The following is a 25,096-nucleotide window of genomic DNA, read 5'->3' on the forward strand; positions in this document are numbered from 1 at the left end:
CCGGCCGTACATAGCCACACAACAAGCTACAAACACCATTACAAAGCGCAAAAGCCTACCAAGACCTATACAAGATGGATGCCTAGACTGAACGACTATCTTCTGACCTATCAATATCCCCCTTGGTTTGAGGTTAGCATAGACTTGGTCTTAAATCTTTTGGTATCTCAAACAGCCTTAGGTCATATTTTCCCATAGATCCCATCCAGAGCCTATCCTTGATAACTGTGGCAACCATTCTTGTAAATTCTTTTGTAGAAGCCTCCATGATCTCCCTCGTACACACGATTTGATGATGGGCCAAAGTGTGAATGTCTCTCTCTCTCTGAATCTTAGAAGATCCTTAGCGCTAACGAGCCTAAGAACTCCTTCTCTGTTTTTGAATTTTATGGTTGCAGTTGCTGTTTCATTATCAAAGGCCCCAAAATCCATATCATCAAGATATCCATCATGAAAGATCATGAAATCGCAATACAACTCGTCGAGTTCCCCTTTAACTCACCAAGTTTCTCTTTTTCATAGAATCGAGACCCACCGAACCAACTCGTCGAGTTCTTCATAGTTCTTAATCTATTAAGCCTTTTCCTCAGATCTAAGGTTCCAAAATATAGATCTATGTTTTTTCGATTATATACATTCGTAAAGTCGACAACTTGATGGCTTTGCATGCCTCAAATGGATCTAAACTCGAGATATAGTAAACTACTTCTATGGACATGGTCTTTTCTTGAGCATGAACGGGTTTAGAACCCCCTTTTTATGAATCTTAGGACCAATTAACACTAAGAATGGAATTTTTCAGCATCACAACTATGAGGGTTTATCATGTTCCAACAATGGGGTCTAAAAGATCCATAAAACAAAAACAAGAAAGATCTAAGCTATTAAGCACCATGTTTGAGACTTTATACCTCAGAAGGTTGCCAAAGACGGGTGAGATCCTAGATCTAGTGTCTCTTCTCAAGCTCTATAACCTTCAAGCTCTTCCAAGTCCTTCACTAAGCACAAGAACACACAAAAATCCACTCAAACCCTCTAGTTTCCCAACAAGGAGCTCACAATATGATTTAGGGTTTAGGGAGGCTGGTGAGGGGCTGGTTATGGGAGTTTATGTTCTTTAAATAGGTTACAAAACCCTAGAAATTAGGGTTTCATTTCCCTCAGCCTACTCGTCGAGTTGAGGCCTCTCAACTTGTCGAGTAGGTCACTTAAATGCACGACCCTTACAATCTCTACTCGATGAGTTTGAGGCTCCCAACTCGTCGAGTTGTTCTATAAATTAGAATACATTGTAAATTTAAGTACATATCGGAACCAACGTTACAGTATGATGGAAGGTGCAAGGTGGAGAAGATGATGAATATGGCATGGGGCATATTGATATACGAGGAAGAAGGACAAAGGCGGTGAGATTAATTTCAATGACATTAATCACTAATTAGTTGAAGAGAGGAATTGTTAGATACTTAGATAAAAAAAACATGAGGAAGAAGAAGACGATGAAGGTGGTAGGGGGTGATGATGAGATTAGGTTAGGGTTGAGGTGGGTTGGTGTTGGGCGGGTGTCTATTTATTTTTTTATATTTATTTTAAATACAATTTTATTGAAAAAAAAAAAGGAAAATGAAATTATGAAAGGGTACACTATTAATTTTAGATCAATTTTGCAAATAATATGAAACCACATGGATCAACCATACAAGATTTAGAAACCATAAAAATCACATCCATAAAAAAAATTAATAATAACTAAAGTTGTGACATTTGTTAAACCATAAGGATCATTTATGTAATTTTGTCTATCCTTGATATATCTCTGATTGGTCAAAGTATGTCCTTGATATATCTCTTATTAAATCAACTGATGTCTAAAGTTAGGACTTATGTGTTCAACTCGATCACATCTTTTCGATCCACTTCTTCCTTGAAAGAATGGCAAACAATAGTATATTCCTCATCATCTACGTCACTTTAACTTGGAATCTTTTAATCCGTCCTTGTTCCTCAGAAACAGATACCTTACAACAAGGTCAAGAGCTCAAGGACTGGGACTATTTGATTTCATCAAACAAGGTGTTCACTTTGAAGTTCTTTAGCTTTGACACTAGCATAAGCCCTTATTTAGGGGTATTCTACAACCCCCGAAGAAGCAAAATTTCTGGTGGATATGATGACTTGTACAACAAGAATCCAAAAACCATTCATTGCACTGGGTGTTGTGCCGGATGTGATGATATATATGATCTGAAAGATAGGGCAGTTTGGGTAACTAACAGGAACAATCCTATCACAGATATGTATAGAAAGCTCATGATAGATGTCCATGGCAAGCTGTGCATTTTATCAAGTGGATTCAGTGTAGTTGATCTCGTTAGTCCTACTCCAGTAGCACGCAACGCAAGTGGTACCCTGTGTAAGATTACTTGGGTTGAAAACTTGTGTAAATAACAAGCAAAAAGAAACCCTTATGGAACAAGTAAAAAGAATACATGAGAATGGAAGAATTGAAACCAATATATTACTTGAACAAAAGTAAACTAGAAAAGGTCTTGCATAAAAGAAAATACCACACCATTGATCCTATTTATACTAGACAAATAAGTATCCTACTTGATTTCTAAAACTATGCAGGATATAAAATAAAAGACTTAAATATGGCTACTTTCCTAATTGCCCATTATTTAAACTAAACAAAATAAACTCCTAAAATAATAAAACCGATTAACCCAATAATCACTCCCTTAATCGGTTTGGTCATACGAGCCACTCGTTCAAAACAATTTCGGCTCCTCTTCGATTAGACCCGCCTCTTCTTTTTCCCATTTAGGACACTCGTTTTTATAGTGACCAAGCTCACCACATCTGTAACATCTAACGTTACTTTTATCCCGAACACGTTCATTACCATCTCGACTTCTCCTGGACCCCCGACCTCTTCCCCGGCCACATCCAAAGTCATCCCGATTTGAACGTCCATTGCCACAATGCTTACAAACATGTGACTTTTCATCACTAGCCAACAACAACCCACCTTGAGTGTTCTCCACTTTCTCAGTTCCTCTTATACGCTCCTCGTACGCCTTTAATCTACCAACCACTTCATCGAATAACATTGAATCCAACTCGAAACATTGCTCTATTGAAGCCACGATTTGGAGAAATGACTTAGGCATCGAATCTAGTAACCTTTTTACCAAATCACCTTCTTCAAGCTCATATCCAAGACCCCTTACTTTTGACGATAAACCGGATAATTTTGTCACAAAATCATCAACCGTTTCATCCTCTTTCATGCGTAAACTTTCAAGCTCCCTTTTTAAGGTTGCAAGTCGAGCCGTTCTCACCCGATCCACTCCCAAATACCGTGTTTTTAGCCCATCCCAAACTTGCTTTGGGTCGGTGTAACTCGCCATTTGCAACACCATGTCTTCGGGTATCGCTTGAAACAAAAAAGCAAGAGCTTGTTTTGACTTCTTTTGATCCGGTGTTTTATCTAACGTCTTCAGTTCGACCGTCTCTCATATGCCATGTGCATCCATAATTGACTTGACTTTAACCGCCCACACCGGATAATTCGTTGGAGTCAAAACCGGAACTTGATATGTCAACGAACCTCCTTCTTTAACCAACGACATCCTTTTCTCCTTAACCCCGACTTCTTTAATCAAGCTTGTTCCGAGAGCACTCTTCCACCAGACAACAAGACAAGGTCACGACCACCTTTAGCGTCTTCCGTCACCCGCAAAACGAACCGAATCAAAGCCACCCGTTTTGACGTCTTCCCGTTCGTTTACTCCGCGCCTCCGGTTAGTCTCTCACAAGCCCAATTAAAAGAAACCGGGGTTGCTTCTAATCAACCTCGAATCACACCCCTTTCAACTAAACCGCTCTCTGATACCAAGTGTAAGATTACTTGGGTTGAAAACTTGTGTAAATAACAAGCAAAAATAAACCCTTATGCAACAAGTAAAAAGAATACGTGAGAATGGAAGAATTGAAACCAATATATTACTTGAACAAAAGTAAACTAGAAAAGGTTTTGCATAAAAGAAAATACCACACTATTGATCCTGTTTATAGTAGACAAATAAGTATCCTACTTGAATTCTAAAACTATGCAGAATATAAAATAAAAGACTTAAATATAGCTACTTTCCTAATTGCCCATTATTTAAACTAAACAAAATAAACTCCTAAAATAATAAAACCGATTAACCCATAACCCTGTTGGATAATGGAAATTTCATACTGCAAGAACTACATCCAGATGGGTCTGTTAAACGGGTTTTATGGCAAAGCTTTGATTACCCAACAGACACCCTTCTTCCTGGGATGAAACTGGGCATCGATGGTCACTCACTTCTTGGCGGAGTCACGAGCTTCCAGCCGATGGGTCTTTTAGGTTCACAACAGACCCAAATGGCACAGGTCAAATCGTGATCTTGAGGCCTGGGAACATCCACTGGAGGAGTGGATCTTGGAAGAATCGTGGATTTCAAAACACTGCTCTACAAAATTTTTGCCCTGATGTCCGCCTCTACTATATATCTAACGAAACCGAGCAATCCTTCATGTATTTAACAAAAACATACGATTCATCGCCAGCTCTGAGGATGCATTTAGGCGGTCAGCTTAAGGCTTCAGCTCTTTCCGTTTACATCCAATGCCACTCAGGCTCAACGTACAATACAGGTGTTGGTTGTGCTGAATATGAGTTTGAAGAGTTAAGTTGTAGGAAAGGCTATTACTTTGAGAGGAGAATTGGCAACGTATATATATATGGGGACGTATATGAATATGATGAAAGCTATAACTTGACTTCATATGATTGCCAAAGAATATGCTGGAGTAATTGTTCTTGCATAGCTTATACTTATGGAACAACAAACAGGTCAGAGTGCAAGACTTATGGCAAAAGGATATACAACCCAACCCATGCTGAAAATTACCCATTCAGAGTATATTACACCATCGTTTATGAGAGAGGTTAGTCAGTTCACAATATTGATGCTTTACTGTTGGTCGACAAATTTAAGTGCCCTTTATTAATATACATAATCTGTTTTTCTTTCCTACGTATTTGTTTCATTTCGGATGTCTTTTGTAGGAGTATGGAAAATTTAATCTTGCCCATTAATATAACTGTAAAACAATTCAAAGAATTGTTTATTTAGTTGATTCTCGTTTAAAGATAAAATATGCGTGCGCTAGCATTTGCTGCAAATGATCATAACAGTTATTGGCATATAAGAAAAGAGAATTTTTTAAATGCAAAAAAGAAGAAGTGGATTTGGTTCATCATCGGGATAGGATCTTTGGCTTCACTCCTATCATGCTACTTGGTATGCAAGAAGCTTCATATTAGAGGTATAAACCTCAACTTTTCACTCTGTTATCTTCCTGGCTTTCAACAATATAATTTCTCTATATTTTTAAAGAAATGTTCTATAATTCCCAAATTAGACTTCGAGTTGATGTACAACGGTAGAAAGTTTTGACTTCAATACTAATCATTCTACCTATGTAACCTATTAACAAATTAGGGGTTTCCAAGAAAATCCAAAAGTTGTTACAGAGGTATGTACGAACAGATAAGAAGATGAACACTGAGCTGCATTACTTCACCTTTCAAAGCATCTCATCTGCTACAGACAATTTCTCAAACACTAATAAGCTAGGAGAGGGGGGGTTTGGAGCAGTTTATAAGGTAAACTTCCAAAAGACACCCTTTTAAAGAACAATCCAGATAAAAGCTCAGGTGCTGGATTTCACAGGGAAATTTAGTTGATGGGCAAAAGGTTGCTGTAAAACGACTTTCAAGAAGCTCTGAACAAGGAGTCAAGGAGTTCGAGAATGAAACCGAACTCATTGCCACACTTCAACACACTAATCTTGTCAGGCTTATAGGGTGTTGCGTTGAGAAGAAAGAGAAAATCCTTGTATATGAGTACATGCCTAATAAAAGCTTGGACTCCTTTCTATTTGGTAAGATCTAACATTTGCTACATTTTGCACATGAGCTTGGTTATTTCTTTGGATGCTGCTACTTATTTGTTAAAAGATCCTAGGAAGAAAGGATTACTGGATTGGAATAGTCGCTTTGTAATCATTGATGGCATTGCTCAAGGACTCCTATATCTCCATATATTTTCAAGGTTGAGGGTTATTCATAGAGATCTGAAAGCAAGTAACATATTGCTAGATGACTACCTGAAGCCAAAGATATCTGATTTTGGTATGGCTAAATTAATTGAGATCAATGAGTTTGAAGCAAATACAAGCAGAGTCGTTGGAACACGGTGAGTCCATAACATGTCTTGTCTTCAGTAGGAGTTCCTATAACAAACTCACAAATGATAACGCTTGATGTGATATCCAGTGGTTATATGCCGCCAGAGTATATGATGAAAGGCACGGTTTCAACCAAGACAGATGTCTTTGGTTTTGGTGTTTTGTTGCTTGAAATTGTGAGCAACAAGATGAATCATGGGAGCTATGATGTGGAACACCCACTCAACCTTCTTGGGCTAGTAAGTTAATCCTATCCAAGACTGGTTTTTTTCATTTGATGCAAGTTATTTATTGTTTGAGAAGAAAGTCATTAACTCAATGTGTAAAATATATGTGGAGTCCAAGATCGTCTCTCCAAAAGAAAAGAGCCCTTATGGATAGAGGGGAAATCCAATATATAAAGACACTTATAGGACCGTGTCATATTGATGTGAGATAAACTAATACTTCCCTTTAAAGATGGAGGCTCGATGTGGAATTGTGCGTAGACATGGATGTGTTAATCCATGTGGGTAGAGTCAAAGATTGTCTTTCCAAAAAGTATGTAGAGTCCAAGATATATAGGACCCCAACACATCCATGTTAGTCCTCATCAAACCCCCATCTATGTGGGGGGTGTTAGTGTATCTCACATTAGTGTGACATGGTCCTATAAGTGTATATATGTTTGAGTCTTCCTTTTCTCCATAAGGGCTTTTTTGGAGAGACAATCTTGGACTCCACATATATCTTAAACAATGTTGCGTAAATGATTAACCTGATTCAGGCATGGGAACAGTGGAACGAAGGCAGAAGTTTGGAGTTGATGGATCCGATACTTGAAGAGTCATGCAATCCCAAGGAAGTAATGACATGCATCCATGTGGGTCTCTTGTGTGTTCAAGAACATGCGATGGACAGACCTACCATGTTAGAAGTTATTTCTATGCTCACAAATGAAAAAATGCATTTACCAGAGCCAAAACGACCCGCATTCTACATTGAGAGGCATGACGCAGATTCGGTAAGAAATGCTAATTTGGGAAATGGCTCTGTAAATGGGCAATCAATTTCGATTTTAGTAGCAAGATAGGAGGCAGAAATACACATATGTAATATCGGTATTCGTCACGGGATCTATAGAGTTGCAACATGGAAAGAAATATGGCCGGTTGCTAACACATTATTCACTGTTTTAATTGTTTTATTAATATTTAGAGTATGATGTGTTTATAAAAGTTATACTAATATAAAACATAACTCGTTACCCGACTTAATTACTCTACTTGTCTACTTTGTTACTTCTACCAAATTAAGTATGATAAGATAGTTGACGAACCTGCATAATTATATTTAAGAGTGACTTGATAACATAATTGCACCAACAGCCGAATATAAGTAGTATGGCTTGTTGATGAATTGGTTCACTACCTGTATTTAAGTGTAATAGATTGATTTGTTGATCGAAATCAATCTTGATTAATATTAAACAAGTAACGAAGGTGCGGAGTGCACACTTGTTTAATTTTATACAAAATTCAAAGTAGATTGTCATTTATGGGCAAAGCCCCTAAACGAACGGGTGTCCGAGGGCAGCGCCTCTAGGAGCGGGGTCCAAGGGGCAGAGCCCTGGCTCGGGTAGAATCATTGAAAATGAACCCTGTTTTTGAATTTGTTATCATTCTTATTAAAATTCCTGTTTTTGTGACAATTTTTTTATTGTTAAAGACAGTTTTGGAACAGAAAACTGTCTTGCGACAGATTTTAGACAAGAAAAATATTTAACCATATTTTGGTTATAATTTTGGTACTTACGAAAACATACTTTCTCATTTTCTTCTTATGTTTTTGAAGATAAAGAAGTATTATCCAAATACTTTAATCTAAAAGTGATTACATAATTCTTAGAATTTACAAGCAGTGTTATTTCCTACCCCATATCTCGAACATGGCCCGATGCAATTCGGTCTCGATCCAGTTTGATGTAGTTTATATTTTATACAAGTTATTTCAACTATCTATAAAGATCTTTAATGAGTTTTGTATAAAATAAAATTTAAAAATAGAAGATGTAAATTAAATGTTTTACATACTTTAGGGGCTTAAATGAAAAGTAGGTAAATTGTGACCGACTGATGCTATTGAGGTGGGGACTGATGCTATGGAGGTGGGGACTAGCATTAATTGGTGATTTTTATATTATAAATAATTAAACTTCATGATTATAAAAGAAAGACCAAAGAGATAAGAGCTATTGTCAGATATAATTAAACGTGAAGAATGGGCAGAAGGGCGAAGACTATGGGAGCTTTGAAAAACAGGGCTCTAATCACATCAACACTAAAGGGATGTCTACTACAGTTGACTAAGTCTTAGGTAATTAAACAGGAGTTGTGGAAGGTTAAGTCAAGAAAAGTGTCTTAAGATTATTGATGATAATAATCACTTAATGTTAGAGCTTTTCTGTCCATCCAAAATCCTGTCTTTTTAGCAATGTTGTAGAACTTGTTACTCGGTACCTGTTCGGCCGACTACCGAGTAACAAGTACTCGAGAGTACTCGGGAGTACTCGGGGAGTACTCGGATTTGAAAATTTGTGTAGAAATATTTTTAGGGAAATATATATGTTAAAATCATAAGATAAAATCATAAGTTGATTGAAATATATAACAAAATCGGATATATGTGAATACACAAAAAACGAAAAACACATAATGGTCTCACTTCGTGATTAATTACTGAAAATTTAAGATAAATATGTAGTAATAATCACATGTGTGTGTGTGTTAAATAATAAACCATTAAGTATATTATACATATTAATCACTGAGTTGACCGAATTTCACAACACTACTCAGTCCGTAAGGGGTCGATCGGGGAGTACTCGGGATTAGGTAACTCGCCTCGGCAAGGGGGGGGGAGTAGCGAGTACTCGGAGGAGTAATCGGCCAACTCGGCGAGTTTTACAACACTGCTTTTTAGTCCACTTCTTCTTTGAAAAAAAATCAAAAAAAAATGTCGTACATTCCTCATACTCACCCACACTTCATGTTTCTATTTTTCAGCAATACTTGTTGCTGATAAAAAACAAATACCTTACAACTAGGGAAACATCTCACGGACTGGGGTGATGAATTAGTTTCGTCAAACAAGGTCTTTAGTTTGAAGTTCTTTAACTTTGGCACTAGCATAAGCCCTTATTTAGGGATATGCTACAAGCCCTTAGTACAAGAAACTATGTTGAATATGATAATTTGTACAAAAGATATAACCCAGTTTAGGTAGCAAACTGAAATAATCTGATAACAGATAGATATGGCGAACGCATGATAGATGTCAATGGTGTGACAACCCAAAGTTTATTCCGTTACATTACCCCGTTACCGTTAACGGAATATTCCATTTTATAAAAAGTTCCGTTAATTCGGGGTCGTAAAATAAATAAATGTTTTATTTATTTATATTTTTATGTCGTTAACGTCGTGATAAGATAAATAAAAACACATAATCCACATTTCCATTTAATTGGAAAAAGTTAGTTTTTATTATTACGACCACAAAATCGGGTGCGACCAAAAGCCCCGTTAAACGACAGTATCGGGTAGATTTCCGCTGAGCCCCAAGTCGTGCCCCTATATAAAGGGGAGTAAACTCCATTTTAACCTTTTCACCCTCTCTCTATACTCTCTCTCATATAAATCACGTTTTCGACTCAAATCCGCAACCAAACGCTTCCAAATCGTAATTCTCTATACCCTAACCTATTCTAAACATTATGACTCGTGAATGTAGCTCAAAATTTGACCATTTAAGCTGTTGAAAAGGAGTTTACGGTCCAAGATCCTCCTTAGGCCGTAAACCCCTTAAATGAGGCCAAAATGACCCAAACTTGTCCCATTGAGCCTAGGAACCAATTAAGAAATTTGTCTAGGAGTGTTTAATCATCAAAACACATGATTTTAGGGCATAAAAGAGAGTTTACGGCCCAAGCACATGCTTAGGCTGTAAACACCTCTTATCATTGCAAAAATACCCCAAAAACACTCCTAAACCACCCTTAGGCTTAATACATAAATTAGGGGCTTGCTATTTCGGGTTTAGAACATTCAAACACAAGGAAATATGGGGTAAAAAGGAGTTTACGGCCCAAGCAAGTGCTTAGGCCGTAAACACCTCCAAACTATGTCAAAAGGTGGTTTTTGTCCCCCAAATGGCCTTAGACTATTATTACAAATTACTAGAAGTAAATTAGGGGCTTAAAACTTCCATAAAACCAAAGGATAGGAGTTCACGGCCGTGAACTCCCATAGGGGTGGTTCATGGGCCGTAAACTCCCATATTGCCCCTTTAAAAGCCTTAAATCCCTTCATACCATTTAGTTTTGGACCTAGCAAAATTCCATGAAGAAGTATAAGGCCTTAAAGCATCCTAGAACCCCTCACCATGAATTTACGGCCGTAAACTCATGGGGAGTTTTCATTGGGCCGTAAACACCATATGGTGAGTTTACTCTTGGAGAGTAAACTCCATTCCTAAGCCATTTACACCCATAAATGTTACCCGGGACACTCCAAACACTTAACCAAAGTGTTTTCCGCTCTTAGGATGCGTATATTTGTTTGATTAGTATTAAATGTACTAATTGTATGTGAACATATGTTATCATATGTTAAATAGTTTACTAAGTGTGTCCAAGTCTTTACTTGACACCGAGCACCCAACCGGCACCTTCGTCGGATGTGACATCCCCAAAATCTCGGCCAGAAAAGACCGATTTTCATTTATGCTTTTAAAATAAATTCAGAGTAAATCCTTTTGATTTGAAAGAGTTGCGGAATTTGTTCCAAAAAACAAAACATGATAAAACAATGTTTACCAAAGCATTTCATAAAAGAAATGTATTTTTCATTATATAATCAAAACTCGGGGTGTCATGTTCCGATATAGACCAACAAGCATAAACAATAACATTACAAGTCATTCAACAAATATTTACATATACAGACTTGTAAACAAAACAACTTGATGGTTCATCCATCTTACGCCCTTGCGCCACTTCCTGTAATACAAATAAAACTGAGTGGGTCAAGCTTGGGAGCCTGGTGAGCATATAGGGTTTTCAACCCACAATAAATAATTAAATTAATTATTATCAACCAACAATATCCCAGTTACCCATTCCCGTTATTCTCACTTTACGTCCCTAAAATAACTAACACAAGGGACCTAATCTAAGAATATTTTCATCGGGGTGACAACACATGCTGCGGGGGTTCCTCAGCAATATAAGTCAAATAAGGCAACCATGAGGGGGATGGAATACAGCGAATGAACACCCAAGTTCATTAACACCTACAGGTTATGAGCCTGCTAGTGTTCCACTGGACTGTCTAGAAAAGTCTGTGGTCGTCATCTAAATTCCGCTAGATGACTGGATCAAAACAACAACGAGGCCTCTCATCTGTTTATTACACACCAACTATCTACACATGTTCTACCCAACATATTAGTAGATAAAAACATACATTTTTATACATATTTTCAAACTTGTATAGCATGCTTGATCAATACATTTTCCATATAACAGATGAGGCACACACACATAACACGTATTTCATATAGAAATAATCAGATCTGTAAGATAGAAGAAAGTGAATATACATTCACACACATAACAACAAAATATACACATAACACGTATATCGTATAAAATACTTCATAGTTATACGTTAGGAGAAAGTAACAACGCATTCACACGTATAAACGACAATAAACTTAATACACTCAAATCATACCTGTATTATTATTGCGTTTATGAAAGGTAGTATACACTCACTTGATCAGAAGATGATCGGACAGCACTACGACTTACAGAAGTAGTAATCCACAGCAGATCTGGAAGATCTCCACAAAAATCGAACTTCTCGCGGGCAGAGCTTCGGCTCGGAAACCGCACTTCTCAGGATCTTCAGGATCTCGGGACTTGCCTCGGGGCTCGAGAATAATACCGGGGCTTCGAGGTATTTCTGGCATGCAAAACGATGCAAAACAGGAGAGAGAAGAGAAGAAATTGGCAAAAGACTCGGCTGCCTTCGCATCCTATTTATAGGAGGCTGGAAGCCTCAATTACGCGGGGCGTATTGCAGTACGCAGCGCGTACTGCTTCCGAAATCGTCACTGCATGTGTCATCCGAAGTGTCGACACTCTTCGGAGTACGCGGGGCGTACTCACTTACGCGGCGCGTAAGTCGGATCGGACTGTTGACTCCCCCTTCGGATAATGCCGGATTTTTTATTTAAAAATAAATACAAATTATTTATCAAACTTCGGAAATTCATATATTCTTCATACGAACTCCGTTTTCGACGTTCTTTATATCCAAGGAAAGGTGAGACTACGCTCTACAACTTTCGTTTAGACTCCGTCGGCTAATTTTGACTTTATTTTTATTATTTATTTTTAATAGGCCATGACAGAAATTTTCGTTATAAATTCATACCTTCTTCGTTTGACGTTCGTTCTTGCCTAACTTTTTATCGCTTTGATACTAACAACGAGGTCTTCAATTCTCATTTAGATCACTAACGCTAAATATCGCTCTAATGTAAATTTCACTTTTTACATTATTCAGCGGTGCCGGTTCTGTCGCGAAACTTCGACAGGTCATAACTTCCTCGTTATAACTCGGATTTCGGCATTCTTTATATCTTCGGAAACCTTGTTTCAACTACTACAACATTATCTAAAGATATCAAGTTTATTACACACTTAAATTTTGACGCTTATTTTTATTCTTAATTAATCAAACCACATAATTAAGCAATTAAGCACAAAACACATAATACTCAAATAATACAATCTTATTATTTCAAAACAGGTTACAAAGGTTAACCTAGACCATTATATTGCTAAAAATGGCAGGCCCGGAAACACAGGCGTTACATCGGATCTGCTTACACCAGGTGAGTTCATACCCCTTTAATGAACCTTTCAAATGTTTTTATATGTTTTAGGGGGGGGGGGGGGATGCAAGTCAAATATACATGTTTATGAAAATTAATCACATGTGATTCACTACTCGTAGTTCAAATCACATGTGATTTATCATTATGCCTTATAAAAGAACTTTGCGTTTTCAGAACTATTTTGGATAAATAAACTATTTTCTAAATGTTCCCTTTTGACAAGATTTTTATTAAATAAATTTTCTTATAAAATGTAACCACACCAATATATTTATATAAGTAAGACTTGAAGGACTTAGGACCGATAGCTCGCCCTATTTCCTGTTCTTGTTTGATTGTGGGCTTAGGGTAGTTGTTATCAATCCGATTGTCGTTGATTTCTTAGTTATATATCCTGTATATTGGTGTTGGATACGAGTATTTTCATTCCATTCGATGCCTATACTACTAGATTGCCAAGAACCATACACACTAAGTTAACTATAATACGTATAGTTAAGGCCACTACTACTCGTTACTGCTACTACTTTGCATACTATAATACATACTATTACGAGACGACACACGAATAAGAGAACACACTACGAGCTATATAAATGACTACTACACTATCATACAAGAGAAAGAACTAATTAGGAAGGTAACACACTAACTCACTTAAAGGTACTCTACTCACTACATACTATGCCCAGAGTTTTCCGTTAGGAAGACGACGCTACTGTTGGATTAGTGTCTAAGTCCATAACTATTTTGGTATGTACTTGACCCGATGGTGTATGGTCCTTTTGGGTTGCCTTCACCAAAGCAATTTGATTGGAGAAATAAATAGAGAGAGAGGTTATTATGATTTATTAATATGTTATAAGAATAATATATTAATGGAGAAATCATATTTGTTTAATTAATATTGGTCAATAATTAATTAGGAATTAATTTTGATCAAGTGTAATTAATTAAACTAGAGGGGCTGATTTGTAATTATGTGATAGTTACAAAATAAGGTAAGGATTATCTTAAATATAGGGTGAACGAATTTAAGGAGATAATGCCTTAGAATTCGACTAGGATAAGGGTTTCTAAGACTTATCTTATGGTTACTTGGTGGGCAAGCAACTAGATAAGGATAAGGACTAAAACCCTAATCTTTACACCTATATAAACCCCTTAAGGCTCATGAATTCGTCTAAGTCTTCCCAAGAAGTCCTAAGGATGAATTCCTACCTCTCTGCTCTCTCTTTATACCTTCTCCATTTGCTCTTGGTGTTTGTAAGCCATTAGAGGAGTGACACTTGTGACTCTAAGCATTCCAAAGTCAATTCAAGGAGGAATTAGGATTGTTATTGCTACATAACAATCAAGGTAATATCTTAAACCTAATTATATGTTAATATCGATTTCCATATGCTAGAATTAGGGTTTATAGTCTTGGATTCAAAGCATGTACAATAGAGAAACCTAGATCCAAGCTTTAAGGTTGGTATGAGCACATAGAATGTCTTATGACCAAAACTCATCAGTGGTATCAGAGCCAAGGATGGTTTCAATTGTATTGATGCATTGTATATCTAACAAATTTGCTTTTTTTTTTGCTTTTCTAGAGGCTGGACTCGCCGAGTCCATAGCTAAACTCGCCGAGTCCAGGGTGACTCGACGAGTCAACTCGTCAGATAGTGCTTATCTCGGGATTTCTTGTTGTTTTTGCATATGGATAGTTACCTTATCATGTTAGATCAATATTAATCCGATTATATGATATATTTGACTATATTTTTGATCTAATTAAAGATATTTATCAATTAATAAGATAATTGTTTCCTTATGTGATAATTGATTAATTATTTTGAGTAAATTGATAAATTGTTTTGCAAGAAATCATTAAATAAATTAAATATGGATAATTATGTGATTAAATGTTAATTTGAATTATTTGTTATTTGATCCTTGTTGTTATGAAAAGTTTCATATTTTCCCCTTTAGGTTTTGTAGTTTAAATTTGAACCCTAAAGTTTTGAAGTTCTGAAATTTAAATAGTTAAAACCCTAATGTTTTGAAAAAGGTTTCAAAACTTGCCCTCAAGTTTTGGAATTTAAATTTTGATTAATTGTTTAATTGTGATATATATTTAAATTCTAAACCCTAATGTTTTGAAATGTTTCAAAACTTGCCCTCAAGTTTTGGAATTTAAAAGTTGATTAAAAGTTTAATTAGGAATGTTAAATTCTAAGACCCTAGTAATGTTTTGAAAAGTTAAAATCACACCCTTATGATTTTATTAATTAATTAAGGTGTATAGTTAAAAGAAGTTTAATAAATCCATAAAAATTTAGGTTTACAATTTAATTGAATTAAAAGTATAATTGTTAAATTTGATCACCTAATATTTTAAAAGTGTAAAATGCACCTTATACTATATATAACATTAAAATTCTAACATTATATATATGTGTATGAGTAAATGTCAGTCTTACCGTTAGTAGGCCTCATTCACAAAACTGGTCTATAAGGCGTGTTTAAGGAAATTGCCTATAAAATGGCGATTGAATGAGTATCCACTCTTACCCACCGCACTCTTGACTAGTGGAGGGTCGTTAGCCGAACGCGTAGGATAGGACGAAACCTTCCATTATAAGTATAATGAACTACAAGTAACTAAATGTTTTTCAAATTCCCAATCTTAGTTACTTAGGCAAAATTGAATTGATGCAATTCCATGAAATTACACTTTGTGCCCTTGCAAAGACGTTAGTGGAGCGTGTGTGGTTTACCGGCACACTAAATGGTTCTAAGCGAAGGTTGCAAAGGGTGACTCAATGTTTGTCATAGTTTGGTGGAGCGTGTGTGGTTTACCGGTACATCGAATAGGTGATTGTAACATGTGAGGGCACCATGTAAGTTTGCATGGTTATTCACACCCGCTTTGTGATCCTCGGCATCCCAATCACAAACAAGAGGGGCATATCAAGATTTAAACATGCCATTGAAATGTTCAATGAATCTCAAAGGATGTAGGAGTTTTCATAGATTTAAAACTTAAATTTCTTTTCGTTTATCATGGTGGAAATTAGTGAATCGTCATTCACTTACCTTCAAATATTCTACAACTAGATTACGACATCCCTTTTCTAGGTTGTAGCGTATTGTGTTGGGTCCTAGCCTTAGTATCTCATTTGGGTGATTTACTAAGGACTCAATCGATCAACTAACTTGAATTTGTTTTCTCCCGTTTTGTAGATGTCAAAGTTTGACAACTATGGTCTTCTCAAATCCCGTGGAACAAGCATTCCACATGAAGATGATATTCCACGATTCGATCGAGGAACAAGAAATCATGCTTCACTTCCTCCTCCTCCTCCAATTCTTCTCCCTAACCCACAAGATGGAAGAATTGAAAGGTTCAATATCACAAAAGCCCTATTAGAAATGAAACATGAAGATGGTAAGCCCGTGTGTGCCCACGTTCTAGGAATGAAATCACACATTGATAGGTTGATAATGTTGGGTGTGTCATTCCCGAATGAGTTTGCTGTAAATTGGGTTTTGCAGTCACTTCCTGAATCATATAATGAGTTCAAAAGAAAGTATTATATGATGGATCATGACGACAACCTCATTGACCTAACTTACATGATCATTGCTGCTGAATCAGAAATGATTTGGTGAAGCAATGGAGCGTATTTGTTAGGAGAGTCAACTGACCATGCTTCCGAGGACGTTCTAAGAGAAGCGACCTGCGTTTGCTGCCAAGAGAAAGGGCGTTGGATAGAAGTCTGCCCCAAGTGCCTGAAAATTCCAAAGATGGGAGAGTCAAAGAGTATGACTGCGCTTCAGGTAAAATCCACTATCTAACTTCGTTAAGTTCCTATTCATTGATTCAAATACATGATGTGATAAGATTGCATTTGAATGTTTTGCAGGATCGGTGAAAAGAAATGAAGCTTGGTGAAAGAGCAAGATGAATCTAATCACAAGAAATGGATCTTGATCGCATGGACTTGAAGATTAGATTTTGAGCTTAGATAGTTATGATAGAGTTGTTAGAAATTTTCTTTCTGAAATACATAATTTTCAATGGATTTTGCATTGTAAGGACAAATGTTTTCCGCTGCTTTTATAAATAAAATAAATTTTGTTTAACTTGTTTATTTATTTGTTTACTTCCTTGCAATGAAATCGTTATGAAAATTGATGTTTGCATATTTCTACAACGAATGGATATGATTCTTAGTTATATTATGGAAATGTCAAGAATTTACCAAATAGGGAGAGTTTCTCATCGCCCAAATTTCAATTGGACATAAATTTTGAATCACGCAACTTGGTTGCATTATGAATGAGAAATTTCATATTTGGAAATTAGACTAATTCATTGACAAAGTGTCAAGTGAAGGACTAGGAGATCAAGTACACAAAGTTGCGTATTGATCAAGTCCACCATAAGAGAAAAAAAAGATATTCGTCATGATTTACTAAAGGTTTAGTAAATATGACTATACTTATAAGATTAAGTATAATTCGGAATTGATTAAAAAGGTTTAAATCAATAGCAAAACGAATAAGAATCAAGTAGGCAGAAAGATAAAAGTTTCTCCATTCTAAGAAGAAGGGAGAGTACCCTTTATGCTTTATGATAGGTCTTTATGATTAAGAACCATATCTCAATTGATCCTCTAAGTGAGTCTTAGTACAATTGTATGTTTAAGAAGAGGAATCAAGAATTAAAGAAATGGTTAAATCAAAAGGTCAATCATACTTCGTTCCAATAGCAAGTCTTAAAGTTAAGATTGTGACAATGAGTGAAAAGTATTAAGAAGGTTTATAGCATTCATCAAATGTGGAAAGTTGTGATGTCTTGGATAAGACAAAGACCAACTAGGACCAATTTATGAAGTGTTTTGATAAAAAAAACTACACTAACTCTTGAATATTTGGTTGTCAAGAAATGTTTATCAAGAGAATCTCAGTGGGAGTCTTATTGGTCTTGAAAGGTTTCAAGAACATATCAAATAAACCTTATCGATTATCACTAGCACACGAGTTGAGGTTTACAACCTATCGTGTTGACACTATTTTGTTTTCTATGCCATTCCAATTGAGTTAATTGTGCATATGAGTCCTATGAGTTCTCGTTTGAATGCATAAAAGGAAAGGACCTTGATCAATGGAAAGTACTTTGATAGGCAAAGGTGAACTGCTTAACTACTTGGAAGACATGGTGGGCAGCTGTGCTACCATAAGGCAAGAAATCAAGATTAAGAGAGTTCGGTCCATATGAGTTTGAATTTGTCGTAAACTTTGGTTTTGACAAATTCACATGGATTGGAACAAATATACTGTTTAAATCTAAGTTTCATAAGATTTCCTCCTTCATGAAAATGATTGTGAGGAAATGCTTTCACTAAGAAAGATTTTAAGAAGATAGTGATTGTAAAGTTGCATTCTCGAATTCAATTATGGTTACGGTATCCCTTTCCATGATTTGAATTGTGAGGTTTGGCAATTAGTCTTAATAGTTTAGACACACATATGAACTATCTAAAGCAAAGGTGTATAAGCTTAAGAGGCCTTGATAAAAGATTATCAAAGCATTAAGTATTAGAAACATGGACTTAAGAAATTTAATAGGTATTGTTTTTCTGAAAGTTAAGATGTTTATGAATACATGTCAAAGCTAGTGGGAGCATAAGTGTTATGTTTTATAATAATCTTCATAATAGTGGGAGCATAAATGTTATGATTGTATGATTATTAAGGAAAGTATTGCAAGTTGGCAATATTAATTATAGAAAACAAGAGTCATTCTTTGCAAAGTTGTAAGGATGGAATAGTTGTTTTGCTATAATTAAGGGAGAGAATATTATGCTTCATTTCAAATCTAAAGGATTAGGTTGAGAAATGTTGATAAATTTAGTCAAAGGTACATAGTGTGTTCTTAAAATTTTCGATTATGATTACGGCATTCCTATTCACAATTCGAATTTTGAGAACACAGCGAATAAAACATTATGCGCCGTGTCCCATACGCTTCGGGTATAGGATCGATTGCAAATGCTTTAATGTTTGACCATTCTAAAATTTTCCAAATGTCTAGCGCATTTAGAGGAAAAAGGGACTAGAATTGGTTTTGACTAAAATAATTAAACAACTATCAAAGGACAATCCAAAGTTCAACGAGGATTGGTTGCTTGTGGGTAGTTGGAAGCATGATATTGGATGGACCATATCGACATTATTATGAATAGATAAGATTCTATTAAGAATGAGTTGTCATATGGAAAATATGGAAGCGTGTCCATATTGGGAATTGAATATTGAAAATCTATGTCTAGATTAGAAACTTTTGTGCAAAAGGATGTTTAAAGGAATGTACTTTGAGTGAGAGACATCATATCTAAGGAATTATCTTGTAACAATCTCTGATAGAGGACTTTGTAATATCATTGGCAATAGTCTTTGTGACTTTGGTGCAGTGACATTACAAAAGGATCATTGCATAAAATGTTAGAATCTAGCATATTCTATAAGTAGCGAGAATTTGATATTCTTTTACTTATGAAAAAGGATTTGGAGTTGTGAAATGAGAATGATTGGAAACGTGTTCAATTTGATCTATTTCACAAAGCAAGAACCATAGGTAAACATTGTGTGCATGATATGAGCATGGGATAAGTGTAGAAATTCAAGTAAGAAGTTGATTACCCGAAACGACAAATAATGAGTAATCGATATGGTGATAAATAAAAGGAGTTTTATTTATACTCAAAGGGTTGAGACCATATGTGATTAGTATTATTCTTTTGTTTCACTTTGCATGTTTTGACTTCCAGAATAATTGAGTTTATTAAGAATAATCAAATTATTCAAACGGGCCACAGTCGTTCATATGTTGGAAGTAGATATGAATGAAGACTGTCGTGAATTGGTGTGTGGATTGTCTAAAAGAGTATTAGACATAAGCAAATGTTTGCTGCAACGTTCATGAGTGCTTAAGAATATGAATTTGAGCATTGGATTAAACCCACGCTCACTTGGATCACTCCATGAATTGTATCACGAGTGATTGGTGAGACGATAACATCTTATATTCTTGAAACTGAGATGTGTGAGTTGTATCTTGCTAATCGGTTGCATATTGATAATATGTAAACGCACTAGTAACTTGGTGTTATAAAACATATTATTGTGTGTGATTCGGTAAGTAAGTGCAAGCGATCATTGTATCAAAGTTTATCCGTTCCTTTTATCCAAAGTAGGACAAAAGCGATATCTTTGGGCCCCTCGATGATTTAGTGATGACAAACGTAAATGCTCGGCCGGGCTAGGGCTAACTTGATTTGTTCAATTAGTCAGTCGTCATAAATTGGAAATCGAGATATAGTACAAAGAGAATGATTAGAAATCATATCTCATACGATATCTAGAATGGAGGAATATATGATCCCTTATCTAAGGACACGCGTATCTGATAGGATCAGAGTTGACATCGACTTTGGAAAGCTACGATTGCAGATCAGGATCTGAAGTCATACGCAGAATAGTTATTACACTTATCCAAGTGGGAGACTGTTGTATTAGTGTCTAAGTCCATAACTATTTTGGTATGTACTTGACCCGATGGTGCATGGTCCTTTTGGGTTGCCTTCACCAAAGCAACTTGATTGGAGAAATAAATAGAGAGAGAGGTTATTATGATTTATTAATATGTTATAAGAATAATATATTAAAGGAGAAATCATATTTGTTTAATTAATATTGGTCAATAATTAATTAGGAATTAATTTTGATCAAGTGTAATTAATTAAACTAGAGGGGCTGATTTGTAATTATGTGATAGTTACAAAATAAGGTAAGGATTATCTTAAATATAGGGTGAACGAATTTAAGGAGATAATGCCTTAGAATTCGACTAGGATAAGGGTTTCTAAGACTTATCTTATGGTTACTTGGTGGGCAAGCAACTAGATAAGGATAAGGACTAAAACCCTAATATTTACACCTATATAAACCCCCTAAGGCTCATGAATTCATCTAAGTCTTCCCAAGAAGTCCTAAGGACGAATTCCTACCTCTCTCCTCTCTCTTTATACCTTCTCCATTTGCTCTTAGTGTTTGTAAGCCATTAGAGGAGTGACACTTGTGACTCTAAGCATTCCAAAGTCAATTCAAGGAGGAATTAGGATTGTTATTGCTACATAACAATCAAGGTAATATCTTAAACCTAATTATATGTTAATATCGATTTCCATATGCTAGAATTAGGGTTTATAGTCTTAGATTCAAAGCATGTACAATAGAGAAACCTAGATCCAAGCTTTAGGGTTTGTATGAGCACATAGGATGTCTTATGACCAAAACCCATCAGCTACATGTATAGATCTATACGGGGCAGACACTATTACATCCCGACTGTTAACTTCAGTCCGAGCTGTGCAAGCCCAGGGATGACACTACTTCACTACACTGTGCATGACCACGAAGGTCATGGGGTCCTCTATTACTCACACTATCAGTCGCATACAAGGAATATACTATATCCACACTAAAATACTAAAGCTAAAGTATAAGTTAATATCCCGAAGTAAATAAGTATCTTTTACTAATGGGAGTTTGCACCACTATTACTGCCGACAGGCATAACCTTTTCTTATTTACACTAAGTATTGGTAAATTACTAATATACTCTTTCAACAAACGGTTTTCATCAATGAAACTTACTTGCAACTTGAAGATTTTCCCTCACGATGTATTTTTCTGGAAAATATAGGATTTTCTAAGGTTTTCTATTACTTTCAAACTGTAAATCACAGCTTTACACACTATATGTTCTAATGCATTTTATACAAAAATTCACACTAAACTCTTATGAACTCACCAGCTTTATGTTGATACTCATTTCCAAAATAACTTGTATCCTCAGGTTAAAGATAGACAGGTACAGGCGCAACATTTTGGAGAATGTGGAGCATACAAGATCCATCTCTTATTTTTTTGTATTACTTTTAATGTTTGTTGAACTTTACAGAACACACTTGTAATTAAACTTACTACGAAATGAAATGGTTGTATGTTTCTTGTTTTTACTATTATGCAATCGTGATGATACTGTACATGATGTCCTCCACCCCGAAACGTATTCCGTCGTTATCAGTTTTGGGGTGTGACAGATTGGTATCAGAGCATTGTTTATAGTGAATCAAGTATATCAACCTATAAAAGATATACGAACTATAAACGCTTCGGGACTAAAACACTCTGACCAAGAATATATACTGTTAAGTATTTAAAAGATTTAACTAAGTATATTTATACACACACCTCTATAAAACACAGAAGTCAGTATCACACTATAACAGAACAAAAGTATTAAGATTGTTGGATAGCACAATTGGGCTTAGAGACATATAGTCACATTTGGGGGGATGTAGCCTGATCAACTACATTTTCCTGGGAGTGACTAGCATGTGCCTAAGTTTGGTTGTGGTGTTGCAACAAGTCTAAAACTTACCAACACTACCATAATAACGTTAGCATAAGAATACTATAGGAGTATTATGTATCTCTAAAACATACATATGTGAAGGACTAAAAAGATCCTTATTGGTATACCTACAACTACAGAGGGTATACTCCCAAGGTTATATATAATGAGGATCCCATAGGCTAAGAATGTGTGGTTTCGCTCTACTTCCTTTTCCTTGTTTGGATGTGGATACCGAGTAGTATCACATATTCGAAGGCCTATCGGATCTAAGCTATATATGATTAGTATACCCTGTGTAATCGTAGCAGGACTCGATATGGATCATCCAGTGAAATGCTAATAATCTCTTAGGATTCCTTAGACATTTCCATTCTCGCACGAACCCTGTAGAAACCCTAACCACTTCAGTATTCGGCAGAAGAGTTGATTCAGACCCAGAGGAGGTTCATTGAGAAGATTTCTTGTTTGGAAATAAATGAACTGGGTCGAGACCATTGAATTCACCAAGTGCTTATATCTTTTTAGGGACATCGGTGAGAAGTTCACCTAAACTTCCGAAATTTCCAGTCATCCATCATGAGGTAAAGACATCCGGAGTCGGATTCGGAAGTGAGGTGGAGTAGAAATTCAATGTGTCTTCATGAGAAAAGAACCCTAGGTAACTACCCGAAGGAAACCAACGCCGATTTCTAGTCAAAGATACGAGGTACACAGAGGGAGCCAGTACATGGAACCCAAGAAGTGTCTTTTCCTCGTATTCGTCACGCTAATACACCCATAAAATAATACAATTTAGTGAGTTAGTGGTTACACTACTCACGCTATGTGTTAGGACAACCGTCGTTTCCCGTTGCCAGTAACACGATTAGAGCGGATCCCCGCATCTCTATTGAGAGAGTCTAGCCATAAGCCCTTGTGAGCCTCTCTTTCCGTAGTTTCGTTCCGAACTATTCTCAAATCTCTCCAGGCCGGAGAGTGAAACCTTTCCCAGTATAAAGGTAACTTAGCAGGAACGACTCGCATCTCATGGCCTTTTTCCGATACTCATACTCCTACCTTGATTACCAGGACTACATCATAGGGATGTAGGTCGACACTCGGACAACCAGTACCTGAGGCACGGGAAAAATTTACGCCTAATGCAACCAGGACAGATACGTCCAGGGCTAGCCATCGTCACTCATTATCTTGTATTCCTTCCGTGTACGAAAGACATGCCACCGAAGAAGCGTAACCAGTCCACAAGCAAGAAACCTACTCTCTTATTCGATGAAGACACGTTCCAAGCTGCAGTCTCAGCAGCCGTAGCAGCTGTCATGGCTCACCTGAATGCTAACAACGCCAGTGTTAGTAAGGGCCCCATCAGGATTTCCGATCCTAGCAATGGATAGCAGCAACCAACACCTGCATACCCAGCCACCCAAGAACCTCAACCGAACCCACTAAAGAGAAAACTCAAGATCGAGGAGGGAAGTACCTCGGCTCAAGGACCTTCTAAGGGGCAACGAGCTGAGGCAGTCAATAACCCTGTTAATATTTCCCTCCCGACTTCAAAAAGACCATACCTAGGAAACCTTCCCTACTGCGGCAAGTGTAGCTACCATCATCATGGTATATGCCGGGAACTTTATTGTCCTAGGTGCCACATGAAAGGGCATACTGCTCGTGTATGCAGAACTCTGGTGGAGCGTATTGCATCAATCTCCAATCTGACGACCAATCCACTTTACCGTCTATGTGGTGAGATTGGGCACTTCAAAAGGGATTGCTCAGCTGAAGGAAACGACAAAGACACAGGAGGAGCCTAACTCTACTACTTAGGGAGAAGCGTCAAGGAACTCGGTAGAATTTTTGGTACGTCTCTCGATCTCAGATAACTAAACTAAAAACATTAAAACACTAATTCAAAATGTAAATATTTCCCAATAAGGCGAAAGTCGCCGCCTAATTTCCTGTTCCTTGTTTGGTTGTGGATTTAGGGCGGAGTCGCTCAGTCAACAGTTCTCCCCACCTTAAATATACATGAATAGTATATGTTAGGCGATTATATAAATCCCTTGTGAGAATCCATTCATGAAAAGGTACTCTACTCGGAAACAGATAGGACTCTCTATAGTTCCGCGTCGACTCTATCGGTCCAAGTATCTGCGACAATGATACACAGGACAAAAATCGAGACGCCTAGAACCAGTGTGCCTGTTCGGCACATGACTCTATCGATCGTCATTTTATATCATGTCGAAGTGTGCCAATTTCGACGGCTCTATCGGTCATGGTTAGACCATGTGCAACCATGTGTAAACCTTAGTGCTGTGTAAAAAGAACTTTCTCTGTAAGCCATTTCGGCAGATAAAGGTTCTTTCGAACCTAAACATAACACAA

The 25,096-nt window shown here is 36.6% G+C and overlaps 1 protein-coding gene and 1 pseudogene across 3 annotated transcripts; both read left to right on the forward strand.

Moving 5' to 3' along the window:
- The first annotated feature begins 4,221 nt into the window (after positions 1–4,221).
- Positions 4,222–5,236, forward strand: LOC145003036 (G-type lectin S-receptor-like serine/threonine-protein kinase CES101; annotated as a pseudogene). Its single transcript, XR_013661876.1, has 2 exons — positions 4,222–4,986; positions 5,108–5,236. The product of XR_013661876.1 is annotated as a G-type lectin S-receptor-like serine/threonine-protein kinase CES101 (transcript).
- LOC145022121 (receptor-like serine/threonine-protein kinase SD1-8) lies at positions 5,199–7,610 on the forward strand. 2 transcript variants are annotated; one of them, XM_078976737.1, is made up of 6 exons: positions 5,199–5,367; positions 5,544–5,707; positions 5,775–5,985; positions 6,062–6,299; positions 6,380–6,530; positions 7,058–7,610. In XM_078976737.1, the coding sequence occupies exons 1-6, from the start codon at positions 5,199–5,201 to the stop codon at positions 7,361–7,363; spliced, it is 1,239 nt and encodes a 412-aa protein (XP_078832863.1). In that variant the 3' UTR covers positions 7,364–7,610. The 2 variants fall into 2 exon arrangements, with proteins under 2 accessions (XP_078832863.1, XP_078832865.1); XM_078976739.1 differs by having other exon boundaries at positions 7,070–7,610.
- Positions 7,611–25,096: the final 17,486 nt, after the last annotated feature.

This window comes from Lactuca saligna, chromosome 1, assembly GCF_052625555.1.
Source record: "Lactuca saligna cultivar CGN05327 chromosome 1, ASM5262555v1, whole genome shotgun sequence".
Lineage (NCBI taxonomy): Eukaryota > Viridiplantae > Streptophyta > Magnoliopsida > Asterales > Asteraceae > Lactuca > Lactuca saligna.

What these genes read in the sequence shown, in the direction of transcription:
- LOC145022121 (XM_078976737.1), top strand. Translation starts at nt 5,199, where the DNA reads ATGCGTGCGCTAGCATTTGCTGCAAATGATCATAACAGTTATTGGCAT. An exon ending in GGTTTGGAGCAGTTTATAAG is followed by an intron (nt 5,708 to 5,774) that starts GTAAACTTCCAA and finishes TGGATTTCACAG; the next exon opens with GGAAATTTAGTTGATGGGCA. An exon ending in CTTGGACTCCTTTCTATTTG is followed by an intron (nt 5,986 to 6,061) that starts GTAAGATCTAAC and finishes ATTTGTTAAAAG; the next exon opens with ATCCTAGGAAGAAAGGATTA.